At 40.5% G+C, this 15,700-nt stretch overlaps 1 protein-coding gene across 2 annotated transcripts in view; it reads left to right on the top strand.

Moving 5' to 3' along the window:
* Positions 1–15,700, top strand: part of LOC124615360 (unconventional myosin-Ie-like) — a 384,348-nt gene that overhangs the window by 56,161 nt on the left and 312,487 nt on the right. For both annotated transcript variants that reach the window (XM_047143176.1, XM_047143175.1), the window contains 2 exons: positions 2,712–2,874; positions 13,806–13,913. In XM_047143176.1, coding sequence (XP_046999132.1) covers positions 2,712–2,874; positions 13,806–13,913 — 271 coding nt within the window. The remainder of the gene's footprint in view (positions 1–2,711; positions 2,875–13,805; positions 13,914–15,700) is intronic.

Genomic DNA, 15,700 nt, shown 5'->3' with positions numbered 1-15,700 from the left:
TGTTGAAGAAACTTCGAAGAGTGATACAAAACAAGCCCAGAGAGGGTTTGGGCAAGGGCATTTGTTTGTCGCATGACAGCATCGGGCCCCATACAGCAGCTGTAACCACTGCTCTCCTGCAATCTTTCAAGTGAGATATCTTCAGCTATCCGGCTGATAGCTCTGACATGTCACCTAATGATTTCTATCTCTTCCTTCGCCTAAAGAATCATTTGTCCAAGAAACACTTCTCAATTGATGAGGAAGTTCAGAAAGAGGTATCAAGCAGGTTGTGGACTGCAGTGGAAGACTCTTTTGTCAAAGAAATCAAGGTCCTTGGTCTCTGACTCAGGAAGTGCATCGAATTAGTCAGGGATTATGTAGAACAATAGTGTAGCCATGTACAGATTTTATACAAATAAAATTTTCGTGATTTTTAAAATAAAAGTGCTATTCAGTGGTCAGCTAGCATCTTTTTATTAAGGTAATATTCGGAACTGAAATTCCAGGACTGTGTAGACCTCCTTAATCTCTAGCATGTTATTTATTTTCTTATGATGATGTGGTCAGAAACACCAAAATGTCATTAAATATATGTATGTTTTGTAAACAGTATAATTGATTCTGGGCTGGTATCAAATTGTGCATATTTCATGCTGATGACAGGAGTCTTTGAGCTGAGACATATCATCCAGCTTAGACAAAACGTCCATGTGCAGAGTGAATGCTTGCCTGCCTTGCACTGTGGAGAGCATCAAGTGTATACACAAAGTTGAACAGAAGATGACACCAAGTGGATGCACCTTAAGAGATAGTTCCTTGTGTTAAAGGCTTGCTGTTTTTTGTCGATGTGAACTGAAATAGAGCAGTTAGTAAACCTCAAAACTCTTCATTTTTCACATTATACCATGTAGCAGCATACGTGTATTGTTCGTCCATTTCCTCCATCCATCCGTCCACCCATCCATACAATTTATCATGGTGTTTCAAAGAGCTCATCAGGAAGGAGAAGCTTCTGAGGTCAAGTTATACATTACAGAAACTAAACCTGTATACTGTATAAACAATTAAATATGTCAACACTGTTGTATACCACTTACGCTTGTGAAAGCTAAATTTAACATACTATAACTAGTGAGACAATACTTCTTTGGAAAGACTGTGGTTTCCTGTTTACGATTGACAAGCCCCTGCTGTGAACAGTAAATATTGTGTGTGACTTCAGCTACTTCGTCATAGATTTTGATTGGATAAGGATAGAGAGTGTGACTAAATACTACATCAATAACGAGATAATTTTCTCTGGTTGAAAATAAATCTAAGAATTTAGTTTAAGCGGTGGCAGAACACATACATAAGAGGTTGGGATTGTGCAAGCTTTCGGAGTCAGTGGCTTCTTCTTCAGCCAGTAGGGTTGAAGAGGGAGTAAGACGGATGGAGGAAAAGGACTGTAGAGGTCTAGGAAAAGAGGTAGATTTCGGGAAAGTCACCCAGAACTGCAGGTCAGGAGAGGCTTACCGCACGGGATGAGAAGGAAAGACTGACTGTTGGGGACTGCCTCGGACGAGATTTCAAAACCTGAGAGCTTAAAGGTGGAACACAGGATAATGTGCAAAACAGGGATTATTGCTTCAACATCTGAGATTACTGCTTGAACTGCTTTATCTATCCAATTAAATTATTTTGTCAAAAACTGATTGTTTTTGTTGTTGTAAGAATTTATTTTAAAATACATAAAATAAAAATGTATGACTCATTCCCACAGGAAGAATGATGGGAGACATTTCAGTAGTTGGTAATACATGTTGTGGGAAAGTACTTAGAGCCTTAATCTTTGTTAACATAGCACACGAAATAAAAGTAAAAAACTTAATGAGAACTTTAAATGATCAGAACCTTAAATGATCTAAGACTTGTTTCACTTACTTTGTTTCAAGGGAGTAAATATGTTTGGACTTAAAATGGGCTGTAGTGCAGCAAACAGCCCATGTCTGCTTTAGAGGTTTCCTAGTAACAAAAATCCTGTTTAATTATGCATTTACAGACAAGAGCAATGTTTCTTAGGTCAATTTCAAGAACAGACTTGTTTAACTCAAGATGTTTTAATGAAACAACTGGAACTCATTTCTTGCCTAAATCCATTTTGTGACAGTAGTATTAAAGTCACTATAAAGATTTTTCGCTTTCTTATTGAAAATTAAGTGGTCCTGTTTATGATGCACATAGCACTATGCAGCTCCTATGTGGTGTAAAGTATTTTCATGATTGATAATTATTAAAAGCTGAGGCAAATTTCTCAGAATATTATTGTTGTATCAGATGAAACACTTACTAAGTATTGCATATAATATTGATGTGGCATTGAGAACACAGTTCTCATTCCCCTCCTCTTCATACCTTTCATTTCATTCTCATTCCCCTTGTCAGTTCAGCAACTACCACCATTGCTGTTGCTGTTATTACAACCACCACTAAAGTTAAGTTAAAACATGACACCATGACCATTTTGTAATGTGTTTATCATGTTATGTGAGCTACTGAACACTTACTTGGTTGACACAATAAATAAGATTTAAATGATGAATCTGTTGAAATGGACTGATTGAAAAGTTTGCCAATAGTGGATGATGATTTTTCTTTTTTCCTCTTCAGGTTTTTGCTGTTTAAAATAAAGTTTCACACACTTTTTACACACTCACAAGTTTCACACATTTTTTTTTTTATTTTCCCAGGGAAAGTATGTAGAAATTTTATTTGGAAATGGTGGCCAACCGGAAGGTGGACGTATATCTAACTTCTTACTTGAAAAGTCCAGAGTGACTACTCAAAATGCTGGCGAAAGGAATTTTCACATTTTTTATCAGCTATGTACTGGGGCTTCAAACAATATGAAACGTAAGTAAAATATTCGGCTTCTTCTTCTTGTTGTGCTACTGCCTTTGTCCCGCATTGTACGCAGGTTCGGCGGGGTTAAATACCGATTTAGCATGGTTAATTTTAAGGGGTGACCGGATGCCCTTCCTGCTGCCACCCCATAAACCCCCCCCCCCCCCCTTCCCCCTCCCGGGATAGAATTAGTGTACCCCAGCTGTCTGTGTCTAGCGTAAATCATGAAAGAATGCAAATGTGTTTCAAATGTCTGCGAGTTGTGTAACTGAGGCGGGACGTGGGGGGCCAGCCCGGTATTCACCCAGTGGGATGTGGAAAACTGCCTAAAAACCACATCATGGCTGGCCAGCACACCAGTCTTCGTCGTTAATCCGCTGGGCGGATTCGATCCGGGGCTGGTACGCCTGCCTGAGTCCAGGAAGCAGCACATTACTGTTTCAGCCAACCTGGTGGGTTGTACGTAAAATATTCAACTACTTCAATTAAACTCCAAGTTTTGACATAGATGTAACAGAGGTGTAGTTTGTGTACTTTGTGGAATAGAAAATTAACACCATGGTATGAAGCACACTCACATGCAGGTGAATTAAAAAGACAGTTGCTGTATTGGAGAAAGTGCTTTTGTTGTTATGGCAAATAGTATTGTACAATGTGTTATGCAACCTGACTAGAATGCCTCTAGACTTTGTATTAGCTACTGATGTGACAGTTGCTTGCAGGATAGATGAGACCTGCTATATCAGTGTATTTAATTGTGACCATGTCATCTGTTAGACACTACATTTTATATGGAGTTAGATAGTTCCTATCACATACTGCCATGTCAAGGGTCCACCATGAACACCTTGTTTGGAAAGGCCCACCTAACATTAACACTGGAAACACCGCCCAAACCACAACAAACACTGAATAACCAATTCCACAGACTGAAAGTGAGGAGAGGCGCTGGTGGAATTGGTTAATACAAACCATTGAGAAATGCACAGAAGTATGATTTTCAACACATACAGGGTGTACATAGTGCGGGAACACTTTCAATTATTTATTGCATAAGAACTAAACATTATAAGATGTCATACATATCGCATTTTGAAGAGAAACTCTGAAAGGCGTTTTACAAACATTTGATATGCGAACAATGAGTAACCCGGCCGACATCAATACAGTAATCAAACTTTTGCCATAGCCGTCCCAGCATGGCATCATCGACTGTGGCAGTCACTTCCTGTATTCTCTCCCAGAGCTCTGCTACATCACATGGTAGAGGCGGCACATACACCAGATCTTTAATCTGCCCCCACAGAAAAAAGCCACACGGAGTGAGATCTGGTGATCGGGGAGGCTATTTCATGAAACAGCTCACTCTGCACCTGAACTCACCATGTTTGTGACTAGCGCTGAATATTTGCAAATTACCAAACTACACTGTGGCAGTATATATGAAAAAAAAATCAGGATTTATCTTCAAAATGTCATATGTATGATATCTGTACAATGCTTGGTACTTGTGCAATAAATAACTGAAAGTGCTCGTGGACTTTATGTACACCCAGTACTTACGTTTTTTTAAATGGAAACCTGTTAGTATTTTTAACACAACTGAATATAGAAACAAATACTTAATCAATACCATTTCTTATATTGTAAAATGTTAAGTACATCCTGAGTAATTTGTAACATGAGGTTGACACTAAAACCTCAGATGTTCAGTCGTGTGTTGTAACAAACAAGATCTGTAGGGGTATGTTTATGAAGACTATGATGTTTACGAGTTTGGCTGTCTCTGTGTCTGCATGTAGCACTTGCCGAATTAGTCTTTATACTCAGAATAACTGTAGTACACTGTTACCGGATGACTGTGATACTGTACTGTACACAAGTAAGAACAGAAGTGCGCACAGTAGGAACGTGAGAAGGTCGCAACTACAACAGTATGTACAGTGTTGTAAAAACTGTGAAAATGGTTTATTCTAATTCTGAAAAGGCACAGATGATACACACCTATGGCGAGTGTAGACAGGGTGTATACGACCTGGGACAACCGGGAGATCCAGGAAAAATCCAGGAATTTTTTTAGAATTCCGGGAATTTTTCATTGTTTTAGTTTCCTGTTAAATTTTTGGAATTCTGACTGGTAAGAACCGATACTCTACTGTAACCCCCTACTGCAGAATAATACTTCAACAATAAAACAAATGAGAGAAAAAAACAAAAAAAACTTAAATTGCAAAGGAAATGCGCCATATACAACGACGACACACAGCGCTCAGGCAAGCATCTGCCAACAGCAAAATGTGTCGAAGGCTTTAGGATGACTATGCAATGCTTCATAACAACAATTTCCCTCCGATGAGCATGAAGTCACAACTGTTTTACATTAGATTTGTTTTAGCAGTTACGAGCGGGCTCATGCGCATGCACAGTTGAGTCGCGTTTGAGTAGTAGATTCTTCTGGCTACAGGAATGTGGCTGTTGGCTGTGCAAGCAGTCGCAGCAAGCAGCTAGATGCTACTGGGAAAAGAGGGCGCCAAATTCACATTCTTGAGGGAAAAAAAAACTTGTTTCACAAAGCGACTAGGATCCAGCACGTGTTGGCCTATCGATTGTTCATATGATTTTGAAACGCAGTCCTGTTGTTTTTTGAACACTAGAAATAAACTTTCCACAGGCAAAAGGGGATGGGGCTATACGAGCTCAATGGAGTAAAGCTGAATGGATGAATAACAATTAATGTCTGATTATGTGGTTGATTGGGTTTGCGAATGATCAGCGTTGTTATAATTACTAGCGAAATCCATAGATTCAGAGTACCAGAATGGAAATAAACGACTAACAGGAATAACACGTGAGAAAGATTACGTATTATCTTCTCGGTGTATCCAAAAAAATGAAATTTTGACAGAAAATTTTAGGCCAGATTGCTACACTAGCAAGGACCAGTTTTACAGTCCCCAGCTAGCAGCCGTTTAAGTTCTATTCTGGAAGTAACGTGGAAAACGTGTTGTAGGAACATGTAACAGTGCCTAACCAGAGAATAATCGCCGGATAACTAAACCTGTGATTCTGGCAGAGCAAGTGAACAAATTTTGACAATGGTCGGGGTAGCTACAGAATTGGTGATGACAAGATTGTTTGTTAGAACGAGAAATGAGAAGAAACAGGGACATCACACAAATTATGGAAGCGTAAGAAGATTCCAAATTTATATAAAAATTTCATAATACTACTTTTCAATCTCATGCTTGAGAAATTGGTGCATAAGAATGAAATGTGAAACTATTTCCTAACATAAAGCTTTTTGCTTGTAGTAGGCCTTATAGGCATTTGATATCAGTATTTCGTGAATTATATTCTGTTGTGTTATAAAAACGACCATTTGTGCCAAATCAGTCTCGTTTATTTGATGTGCGTTACAAAATTGCTGCATATTAGAAAGGCCTATTTTGTTTTATCTAGCAGACAGTGACAAAATAGATGTAATCAGATCAAAAAACCACACCAGTCTTGGGTATTATTTGTATTAACACCATTTTCAGTATTAGATAACGACATTTCGATTTTTCGTGTAGCAAAACATTTGACGAACTTTGGTGAGGTAATAGATGCTTTTGCAGAAAGGAAAGCACGCCATGTAAAGCTGTAGCAAGATTAGAGAGAAAAAAATGCTAGGAGCTAAGGACTGAATAAATGTGTGCTTTCTTACTTGTCTCTTGTCTTTATTGGTTTTACGTCTCCTATATTTAATTTTATGGCACACAAAAAAGCAAGTTATTAGCTAATAGGCAATAAAGAGTGCAAATTTTCTGAAGAGTTCTTGTTCTCCCGATTACAAATAATCCAATTCGTTATTAGTTGCGCTTTTTTCTTTTTTTTTTTTAAAAGAAAAAAAAAGAAGGGCAGGCTGTCAAACTGGCCGACTGGGAGCAGGAGAGGCACCACAGGACATTTCAACTTCCACTTTCCTGATTATAGTTTGATGGCATCCATTATAAAAATAAAATATACCCATTTCAATTTCACAGAGCGAAATACAGTGGCGTGCGATAGAAGAATGCATTAGGAAGAGGCGTGGCACTGCACTTTGGCACACTTAAGACCAAATAACACGTCTTACATTTCCTCGAACACGTATGTTTTATGTTTCAGACTTTTCAGAAAGATGTGCACTACAAGATGAACATATTTTTGAAAATTCAATTTTTTTTTTAATATTGACCTGGTTAGCAAATGTCATAGATCTAGGGCTGATGCGCAGAGCAGTCTGAGTTATAGTGGGTAGTCTCCACGTGACCCGTGTTTACATTTACTTATTTTGCTGTTTCCCCTTCGCTTAATCTCACGTCAAATGAAAACAAAACGGAAACCTGTGGCCGGGAGCTATCAAGCGAATTAAAATACACTCAAATAATTACGGAAGACTAAAATATTTTATTAGTTTCAGATTTTATATTATTTCCACCTTTCTGATAGTCAAGCATTAATTGCCTTGCAGAGCAATGAAGTTATTTTTGTCTGTTTGCTAAAGAAATTTGTCTTTTATTAACCTTTTTTCGAAGAGGCAGTCAATGTATTTGAAACAAAATGTTTAATTCCACAGTACTGGCTAGTTTCAACTATTAGCTGCATTTCAGGTGCATGTTTTCATCTTCTAGCATGTATGGCATTATGCCATAATATAGAACCAAACACAGTACTGGGCTTCCAAGAAAATTTACATCCCGGAAACTACACTGAGAAGCTTAATTTCAGGTCGAGGTCTACTGTATTGGGAATCTGCACATACGAATGTGCAGTTCAAGTATGCACTTTAAATGTGCACATTTTAGTATGGTTCACGAAATTCTGATGCTCTTGGAGTATCCACTGATGTCGTTTCTTTTATGACATAATGTACGATCTTTCAGCGTTTTACACGTACGTGCATACGGGCTTCCTACATCATGTTAGCTGCGCAAGTGTGGTGTTGCCTGTTACCTGCGCTCTCTGGCAACTGCTGAAATGAACTTGTTTCTAACAAATCGTGGGAAAATATTGCTAATGGTAGTTTGAAAAGCGTTACTTTCAAAGTAAATATCCTTTTACGTAAGTTGAACTACACTCCTGGAAATGGAAAAAAGAACACATTGACACCGGTGTGTCAGACCCACCATACTTGCTCCGGAAACTGCGAGAGGGCTGTACAAGCAATGATCACACGCACGGCACAGCGGACACACCAGGAACCGCGGTGTTGGCCGTCGAATGGCGCTAGCTGCGCAGCATTTGTGCACCGCCGCCGTCAGTGTCAGCCAGTTTGCCGTGGCATACGGAGCTCCATCGCAGTCTTTAACACTGGTAGCATGCCGCGACAGCGTGGACGTGAACTGTATGCGCAGTTGACGGACTTTGAGCGAGGGCGTATAGTGGGCATGCGGGAGGCCGGGTGGACGTACCGCCGAATTGCTCAACACGTGGGGCGTGAGGTCTCCACAGTACATCGATGTTGTCGCCAGTGGTCGGCGGAAGGTGCACGTGCCCGTCGACCTGGGACCGGACCGCAGCGACGCACGGATGCACGCCAAGACCGTAGGATCCTACGCAGTGCCGTAGGGGACCGCACCGCCACTTCCCAGCAAATTAGGGACACTGTTGCTCCTGGGGTATCGGCGAGGACCATTCGCAACCGTCTCCATGAAGCTAGGCTACGGTCCCGCACACCGTTAGGCCGTCTTCCGCTCACGTCCCAACATCGTGCAGCCCGCCTCCAATGGTGTCGCGACAGGCGTGAATGGAGGGACGAATGGAGACGTGTCGTCTTCAGCGATGAGAGTCGCTTCTGCCTTGGTGCCAATGATGGTCGTATGCGTGTTTGGCGCCGTGCAGGTGAGCGCCACAATCAGGACTGCATACGACCGAGGCACACAGGGCCAACACCCGGCATCATGGTGTGGGGAGCGATCTCCTACGCTGGCCGTACACCACTGGTGATCGTCGAGGGGACACTGAATAGTGCACGGTACATCCAAACCGTCATCGAACCCATCGTTCTACCATTCCTAGACCGGCAAGGGAACTTGCTGTTCCAACAGGACAATGCACGTCCGCATGTATCCCGTGCCACCCAATGTGCTCTAGAAGGTGTAAGTCAACTACCCTGGCCAGCAAGATCTCCGGATCTGTCCCCCATTGAGCATGTTTGGGACTGGACAAAGCGTTGTCTCACGCGGTCTGCACGTCCAGCACGAATGCTGGTCCAACTGAGGCGCCAGGTGGAAATGGCTTGGCAAGCCGTTCCACAGGACTACATCCAGCATCTCTACGATCGTCTCCATGGGAGAATAGCAGCCTGCATTGCTGCGAAAGGTGGATATACACTGTACTAGTGCCGACATTGTGCATGCTCTGTTGCCTGTGTCTATGTGCCTGTGGTTCTGTCAGTGTGATCATGTGATGTATCTGACCCCAGGAATGTGTCAATAAAGTTTCCCCTTCCTGGGACAATGAATTCATGGTGTTCTTATTTCAATTTCCAGGAGTGTATGTGCGAGAATGTACCATGAACTTCTTAAATCACAGAGCATTTGACTCTCATTTAAAAATCAACACTTTGATGATGAGCCATTTAGAAGAATTTCGAATCCTGAAGCTAGACATTTATGTCATTATTAAAAATTTTACTGGCACGTGTGTGTGATACATCTTAAAGTGTCACACACGCAAAAAAGATCAACATTATATGCGAAAGCTTAGCTTCTCTTGCAGCTTATTAAACCTTAAAGACCAATATTATACGTGAAAGCTTTGCTTTTGTTGTAGCAACACCATGTATATTAATTTAAGCTATTAACTTTCCCTGTTTTTGTGTCTGTGCTACTTAACAGTGATGTTGCTGTTGGCTGACTACATCAGGTGTCCTAAGCTCTGAATATCTGCTGTCATCAGCTGGCAAGATCACGTGACATGAGCTATGACTGGCTTACAAAAGCGCATCACAGTCTCGATTTCAATGATTCGGAAAGTAACATGCGGTGTTTGGTGGAATTCCAATGTATACTTTCAAAGTACGAAAATATGCAATGTACATGTTGCTGCACATCATGTACAGTGTAAGTGTTGCTGCATATTTACAAAACGTGTCTTTTTCCCTGAGTTTCGTTTTCTAAAGTGCCGGGAAATTCTACGCCCTTGTATAAAACAGTAACCATTCAAAGGATTGAGAAGTTTTGCAGTTCCGAGGGAAAAAATACTGTCACTTAACACGGAAAAAGTGTGTTTTCACCCGGGAGAAAGTATATTTTTAACTGGGAAAATCGGGAAAAATCCGGGATTTTGTTTTTCCTTGTCCGCGTATACAGCCTGGTAGACAAAATGCAGTTGTAGCCTGCAGGTTGTATGCAGAAAGGTACCTGAACAGAAATCATCCAACGCGCTGCACATTTGAAAACATCTACACGTAGTTGTATGCAACAGGTATGGTTGTAACACGCAAACGGGTCCATAACAAACCCATCATAGGAGAAGCAGGTGCAGTTTGTGTGTTAGCTGCTGTTGCCGTGAATCCACAAGAGTTCATGTGACATCGCTAGAGGCAGTGCGATGAGTCAAAGTAGTGCAATGTTCATACTTCATTGTTACAAATTTCACCCGTATCATGTGTCGCTGCATCAGCAATTACATTGAGATGACTTTAATAATCTAGTGAATTTCTGTCAGTGGGTATTAACAGAGAATGCGTTGCAGTTCTACCTATTCACCGATGAAGCAGGTTTCACAAGCCATGGTGCAGTGAATTTACGAAACATGCATTACTGGTCTGTGGACAATCCTCGCTGCCTTTGACAGGTAGAGTGACAGTGACCGTGGAATGTAAATGTATGGTGCGGAGTAATTGGCGACCATCTCATTGACTCTCACTTCCTTGAAGGCACCCAAACAGCTGCAAAATACACAGAGTTTCTACAAAATGATCTGCCAACATTGCTAGAAAATGTCCTGCTGGAAATGCATAGGCATATGTGGTATCAACATGATGGTGCTCCTGCATATTCTGTGATGAACACTAGGCTGACCTTTGACAGAATGTTTGCTGGGCATTTCATAGAACGTGGCGGATGCATAAATTGGCCAGCCTGTTCTTCTGATCTTACACCTTTAGACTTCTTTGTATGAGATATGTTAAAGGAGAACATGTACCGTGATTGCCTACAACCCTAGAGGATATGAAACGTCGTATTGCGGCAGCCTGTGGCAATATTACACAGATGTACTGCGTTGTGTAAGATGTGGACTAAGCAGTAGATTGCAGATGTGTGCAGCAAGTGATGGGCACAACTTTTAACATTTATTGGCTTAAATGCAAGGACACACTCTTTCACATCCTGTAATTGAAAACAAAAAACAAATTTGTAAGTTTAACTACATTCTCATGTTAATGTACATTTTCTTCTAACAAATCAGTGCCCTATAGTATTCTTCAGAAAAAAAGACTAATAAAAATGTTCGCATGTGGACATAACGTGCTGTTCATGTCTCTTCCGCACTTACTTTACACCACTCCTCTTTTCGTATCTCTAATTAATTCAGTTCTCTCTGATACAAATGACTGAACTGCTGAGGAGTTATTCAAGTGTCAGCTTTATGTTACAATTACTCTTAATGTAATTAACATTTTACAATGAAACAAAGGGCATTAATTAAGGTTTTTTTTCTATTTTCAGTTGTGCTATAAATAATAACAGGTTTTCATTAAAAAACGTAAGTACATGTTGAAAATCATATTTCTGTGCATTTCTCAATGGTTTGTATTAACCAATTACACCAGCCCCTCTCCCCACTTTCAGTCTGCAGAATTGGTTATGCAGCGTTTGTTGTGGTTTGGGAGGTGTTTCCAGTGTTAATTTTAGGTGACTCACCCAGTATACATATTCACAAAAATTCCAAATTACTATCCCAATTAGAAAAGAGGGGTGATCAAAACATTGGTGAATCATGCTAAAAGAATCTGCGAATGGCAATCCATGGAGAAAGAGCTTGATCACTTAAGAACTATGTTCAGAAGAAACGGCGACTCAGAGAGGTGAATAAGGCCCCATATACTAAAAGGTGTGGGGTTTCTAATGAAAAAAAAAAAAATAAATAATACTAGTAAGGGGAAGTTTTCCTCCAAAACAACTAAAGGGGAAGTTTTCCTCCTGTTCATGTAAGTCACAGACAGCACCAGCAGAGTACTAATAAGGGAACCTCCCCATCGCACGCCCCTCAGATTTAGTTATAAATTGGTACAGTGGATAGGCCTTGAAAAACTGAACACAGATCAATCAAGAAAACAGGAAGAAGTTGTATGGAACTATGAAAAAAATAAGCAAAATATACAAAATGAGTAGTCCAAACCACGGGACCACGGTGCTCTTGAGCTCACGCTGTCCTTGATGTTGCCTATCTTGTGCATGGACTACTCAGTTTGTATATTTTGCTTATTTTTTTCATAGTTCCACACAGCTTATTCCTGTTTACTCGATTGATCTGTGTTCAGTTTTTCAAGGCCTATCCACTGTGCCAACTTATAACTAAATCTGAGGGGGTACGTTGGGGAGGTTCCCTTGTAAGAAGACACAATATGCCACAGTGTTCAAACCAACAACAAAGGCCTGTGATTACTTGAACACTGCAAAGGACCTATACCTCCCACTCAACCACAACAGAAATATATAAAAATCCTTGCATGTGGTCTCAAGTGTACATAGTAACCACAAAAAGGAGTGTTAACACCTGGCGTAAGGAACACGAGTAATTGTCGGCTGGGAAACGTGGATAAATCTCTAATAGTACTGTTTCCAGGAACACTGCAAATTCTATGGTTTAGTCAATATCCTCTCATTACTGTGCTAGAATGTACAGAGAGGACACAGAAATTCAAAAGCAAAAAACAACTTTAACAGAAAAGGAGGAGTATTGAAATTAGCCAAGTTGTATGCTTTAGTGCTAAACAAAGCAAACAATGCCATCTCTTATCCAAATCACATGTCAAACAATTCTGTGATCTTATGCAACAGTCTGACGATGTTACAAATTGACAGTTTGGCGTGCTGAGCTTGTTTAACTTTGAAACTCACATCTGAGTGTTAATAGCTTCTGGTGATGTGCATTAGGAGACGAAATGTTAGGTACAGAAATGCGGGTTGAACCATGGCCTAATGCCCGTAAAACAGAAATCACCCAGGGTGCAAATACCAGCCGAGGAAGCCTGCATTGTGTGACCATGTGAGGTTCAGGTGACATGGTAGATTCCTGCAGGCATAGTCTACAGTGACAAAAGTCATATGCATGAATATCATGGATACACTGCTAATTTTACCAGTGTAAAATAGGATGCTCATTTGCTCCACAATGCTTCATCTTTTGATGTGGATCTATTGCTATGCCAAACATTTCCCTGTCCTCTTGTCTCTGGCCAGTCTTCTATTTCTCTGCCCTCACCCCCCTCCAGTCCTCCACTCCCCCCCCCCCCCCACTCCCCAAGCTGTCATCCATTCCCATGCCCTTGCAACTCTCCATTCCTTCTGCCTGCGCCATTCTCCTTGCCCCTCATCTGTTTCTCAATTCCTCATCCACTCGTCCTCCACTCCATTGCCCTTCCCCCCCCCCCCCCCTCCAGCATCCCTTCCTCTATTCATCTGCCTTCATTCAAACCCTACCCCCCTACCCCACTTGAAAGATCTTAAGATGTAACTGAGCAAAGTGATCTACTTACAATGGGAGTTGGCAGTACAAATCCCTGTACAACCATCCAGATTAGATTTCCTGCGGTTACCATAAATGGCTTAAGAAAAGTGCTGGAATTGACAGATCTTCTCTCTCGAGTTAATGCAGTTCTTAGAAGCAAAGAAATGACTGATATGTAAAAGTGTATTTTGAGATCACAGACAAAATGCATTCACGAATTTTCTCTTCTTTTGCAGGTGATTTTGGACTGGAGTCATTAGACTACTACACATACCTCAGCTATGGTGGGAACCATAAAGTTGATGGAACGAATGATGCTCATGATTTCCAGGAAACATTGAAAGGCATGTGCTACTAAGACTTTCTTCCAGTTCTTTGTGATTAGGCAGTACAATTTCTTGGGTGCTTGGCAGAATGTGTGCTGAAATTATCATTATACTTTTGGTTTGTGTATGCCAGCTATTCAGCATTTGGAAATTTTGTCATTTTTTAAAAATTTTACTTTGTTGTTCATACACATTAGTGGTTGTAACATGTGAACTCATTTACAATTTGGCGTGATGGTACATCTGTGTATGGAGAGAAATTTTTACTGTGCTGTCAATATTTAATTGTATTGCAGTTTCTGTGCATTATTAGGACGTGCACTTGATGAGCTAAAAATACAATCTCAGCCTGATACTGATGGTTTTATATTGCCAAGTTACAGGTGTGAAAGTTGTCTGGAATTGAACTTCCTTAACTGCTCCAACTAATAGTTCATACTCAGTTTCTCAGTTGTGGGCAAGTGCATTGTCCAGAAGACATAAATACTTTCCTATGCTTTCCAAACTCTTCCCATATTTTTTGATTCCTGTTGACCAATAAGATAAGCTTCATTTTAATCATTTATGAGTTCAACCTTGTAAGTAAATCAGTAACAACAATCCTTTGTATTCCAGAAACTATTGACCATAACTAATCGCTGTGTGAAATCAGTTTACCGTGTTTTGAGCTACTGTCCATAGCTTTGAATGATGTCTTATATCTGATATGAAGCAATGGATCTAAATCTCTTTCACACTAACAAACTGGTGTATGACATCAGTTGGAGCCTGTCTGAACAAAAGCCATGAAGATGCCATAATTTACATACATGGCTCCAAGTGAGGGGACTCAGTTGACTGTTCAGTTCCTTCCCAGATAATGTTCTCAGGATTTGTTTACCAGCAGAAGGCCTTGTCCTTGAAGCTGGGCTTTTTTTGAAGTTCTCACAAGTGACAAGTACATGAGAAGTGTCAGTACAAAAGCTTTCCTCATCTGTTGAGACTCATTGCTCTCCCCAGTATCAGGGGACTAGTCTCAGCAGAGAAGGCTGTCCAGGAATCCCGCTCCTTACTGTGAAACAAATGTAAACAGAGAAATTTGGATGGGTATTGTAACACATTGAAATGTGACCAATGATGCAGTAGTCAAACAGGCTTGTGAAAAAAATGTAATAATGTTCTCTGAAATCTTTTCGCATTCAGTGGTGTCATTGCTGAATATAGTCGTGGATATTTTTGGGAAAGAGAAGGTCTGAAGATCAAATGAGATGACACTTCAAATTTTTAAATTGATTGACTGACTGTGGTTAACTCCATTGTCAAAGCTATTTTCGCTCCGCTTAGAGGATGTCTTTTCACTTATGGCATTAGAAGTTTGTAATCTGCTATTGCAATTTCAGCATTAGACCATTGTCAAGCATTGCATGCATTTTCCCCCTGTTTGTGTCTAGGGATCAAATGCTTGACGGTGGCGTAATGCCAAAATTTAAATAGTAGAATAAAAACATCTACAGCCATAAGTGAAAATGACATCTTTTAAACAATTCGTATTGGCTGCGGACCCTTGTTATAAGAAGTTATGCTTGTTCTCCTCTGCACTTCATAACAATGCGTCCCTGGTACAACATGAAATTTCTTCAGATTGTGACACATAGGGCTTTGGTAGTGCATTGCACCTTATTTATTTGAGTATATTTTGTATGCTGAAGAGGGGACATTTAATTGCTTGGCTACAGATATACCCTGTATTTTATATTCCAGTGATGACCTATCAAGCTTCGTATGGGTAGCACTAAGTACCTATGGCCGATGACTTGTCTGGTGTA

The sequence above is a fragment of the Schistocerca americana genome, chromosome 5 (assembly GCF_021461395.2).
Source record: "Schistocerca americana isolate TAMUIC-IGC-003095 chromosome 5, iqSchAmer2.1, whole genome shotgun sequence".
Classification (NCBI taxonomy): domain Eukaryota; kingdom Metazoa; phylum Arthropoda; class Insecta; order Orthoptera; family Acrididae; genus Schistocerca; species Schistocerca americana.
Note: the sequence above shows the minus strand (reverse complement) of the source record. Positions and strands in the feature narration are given on the sequence as shown.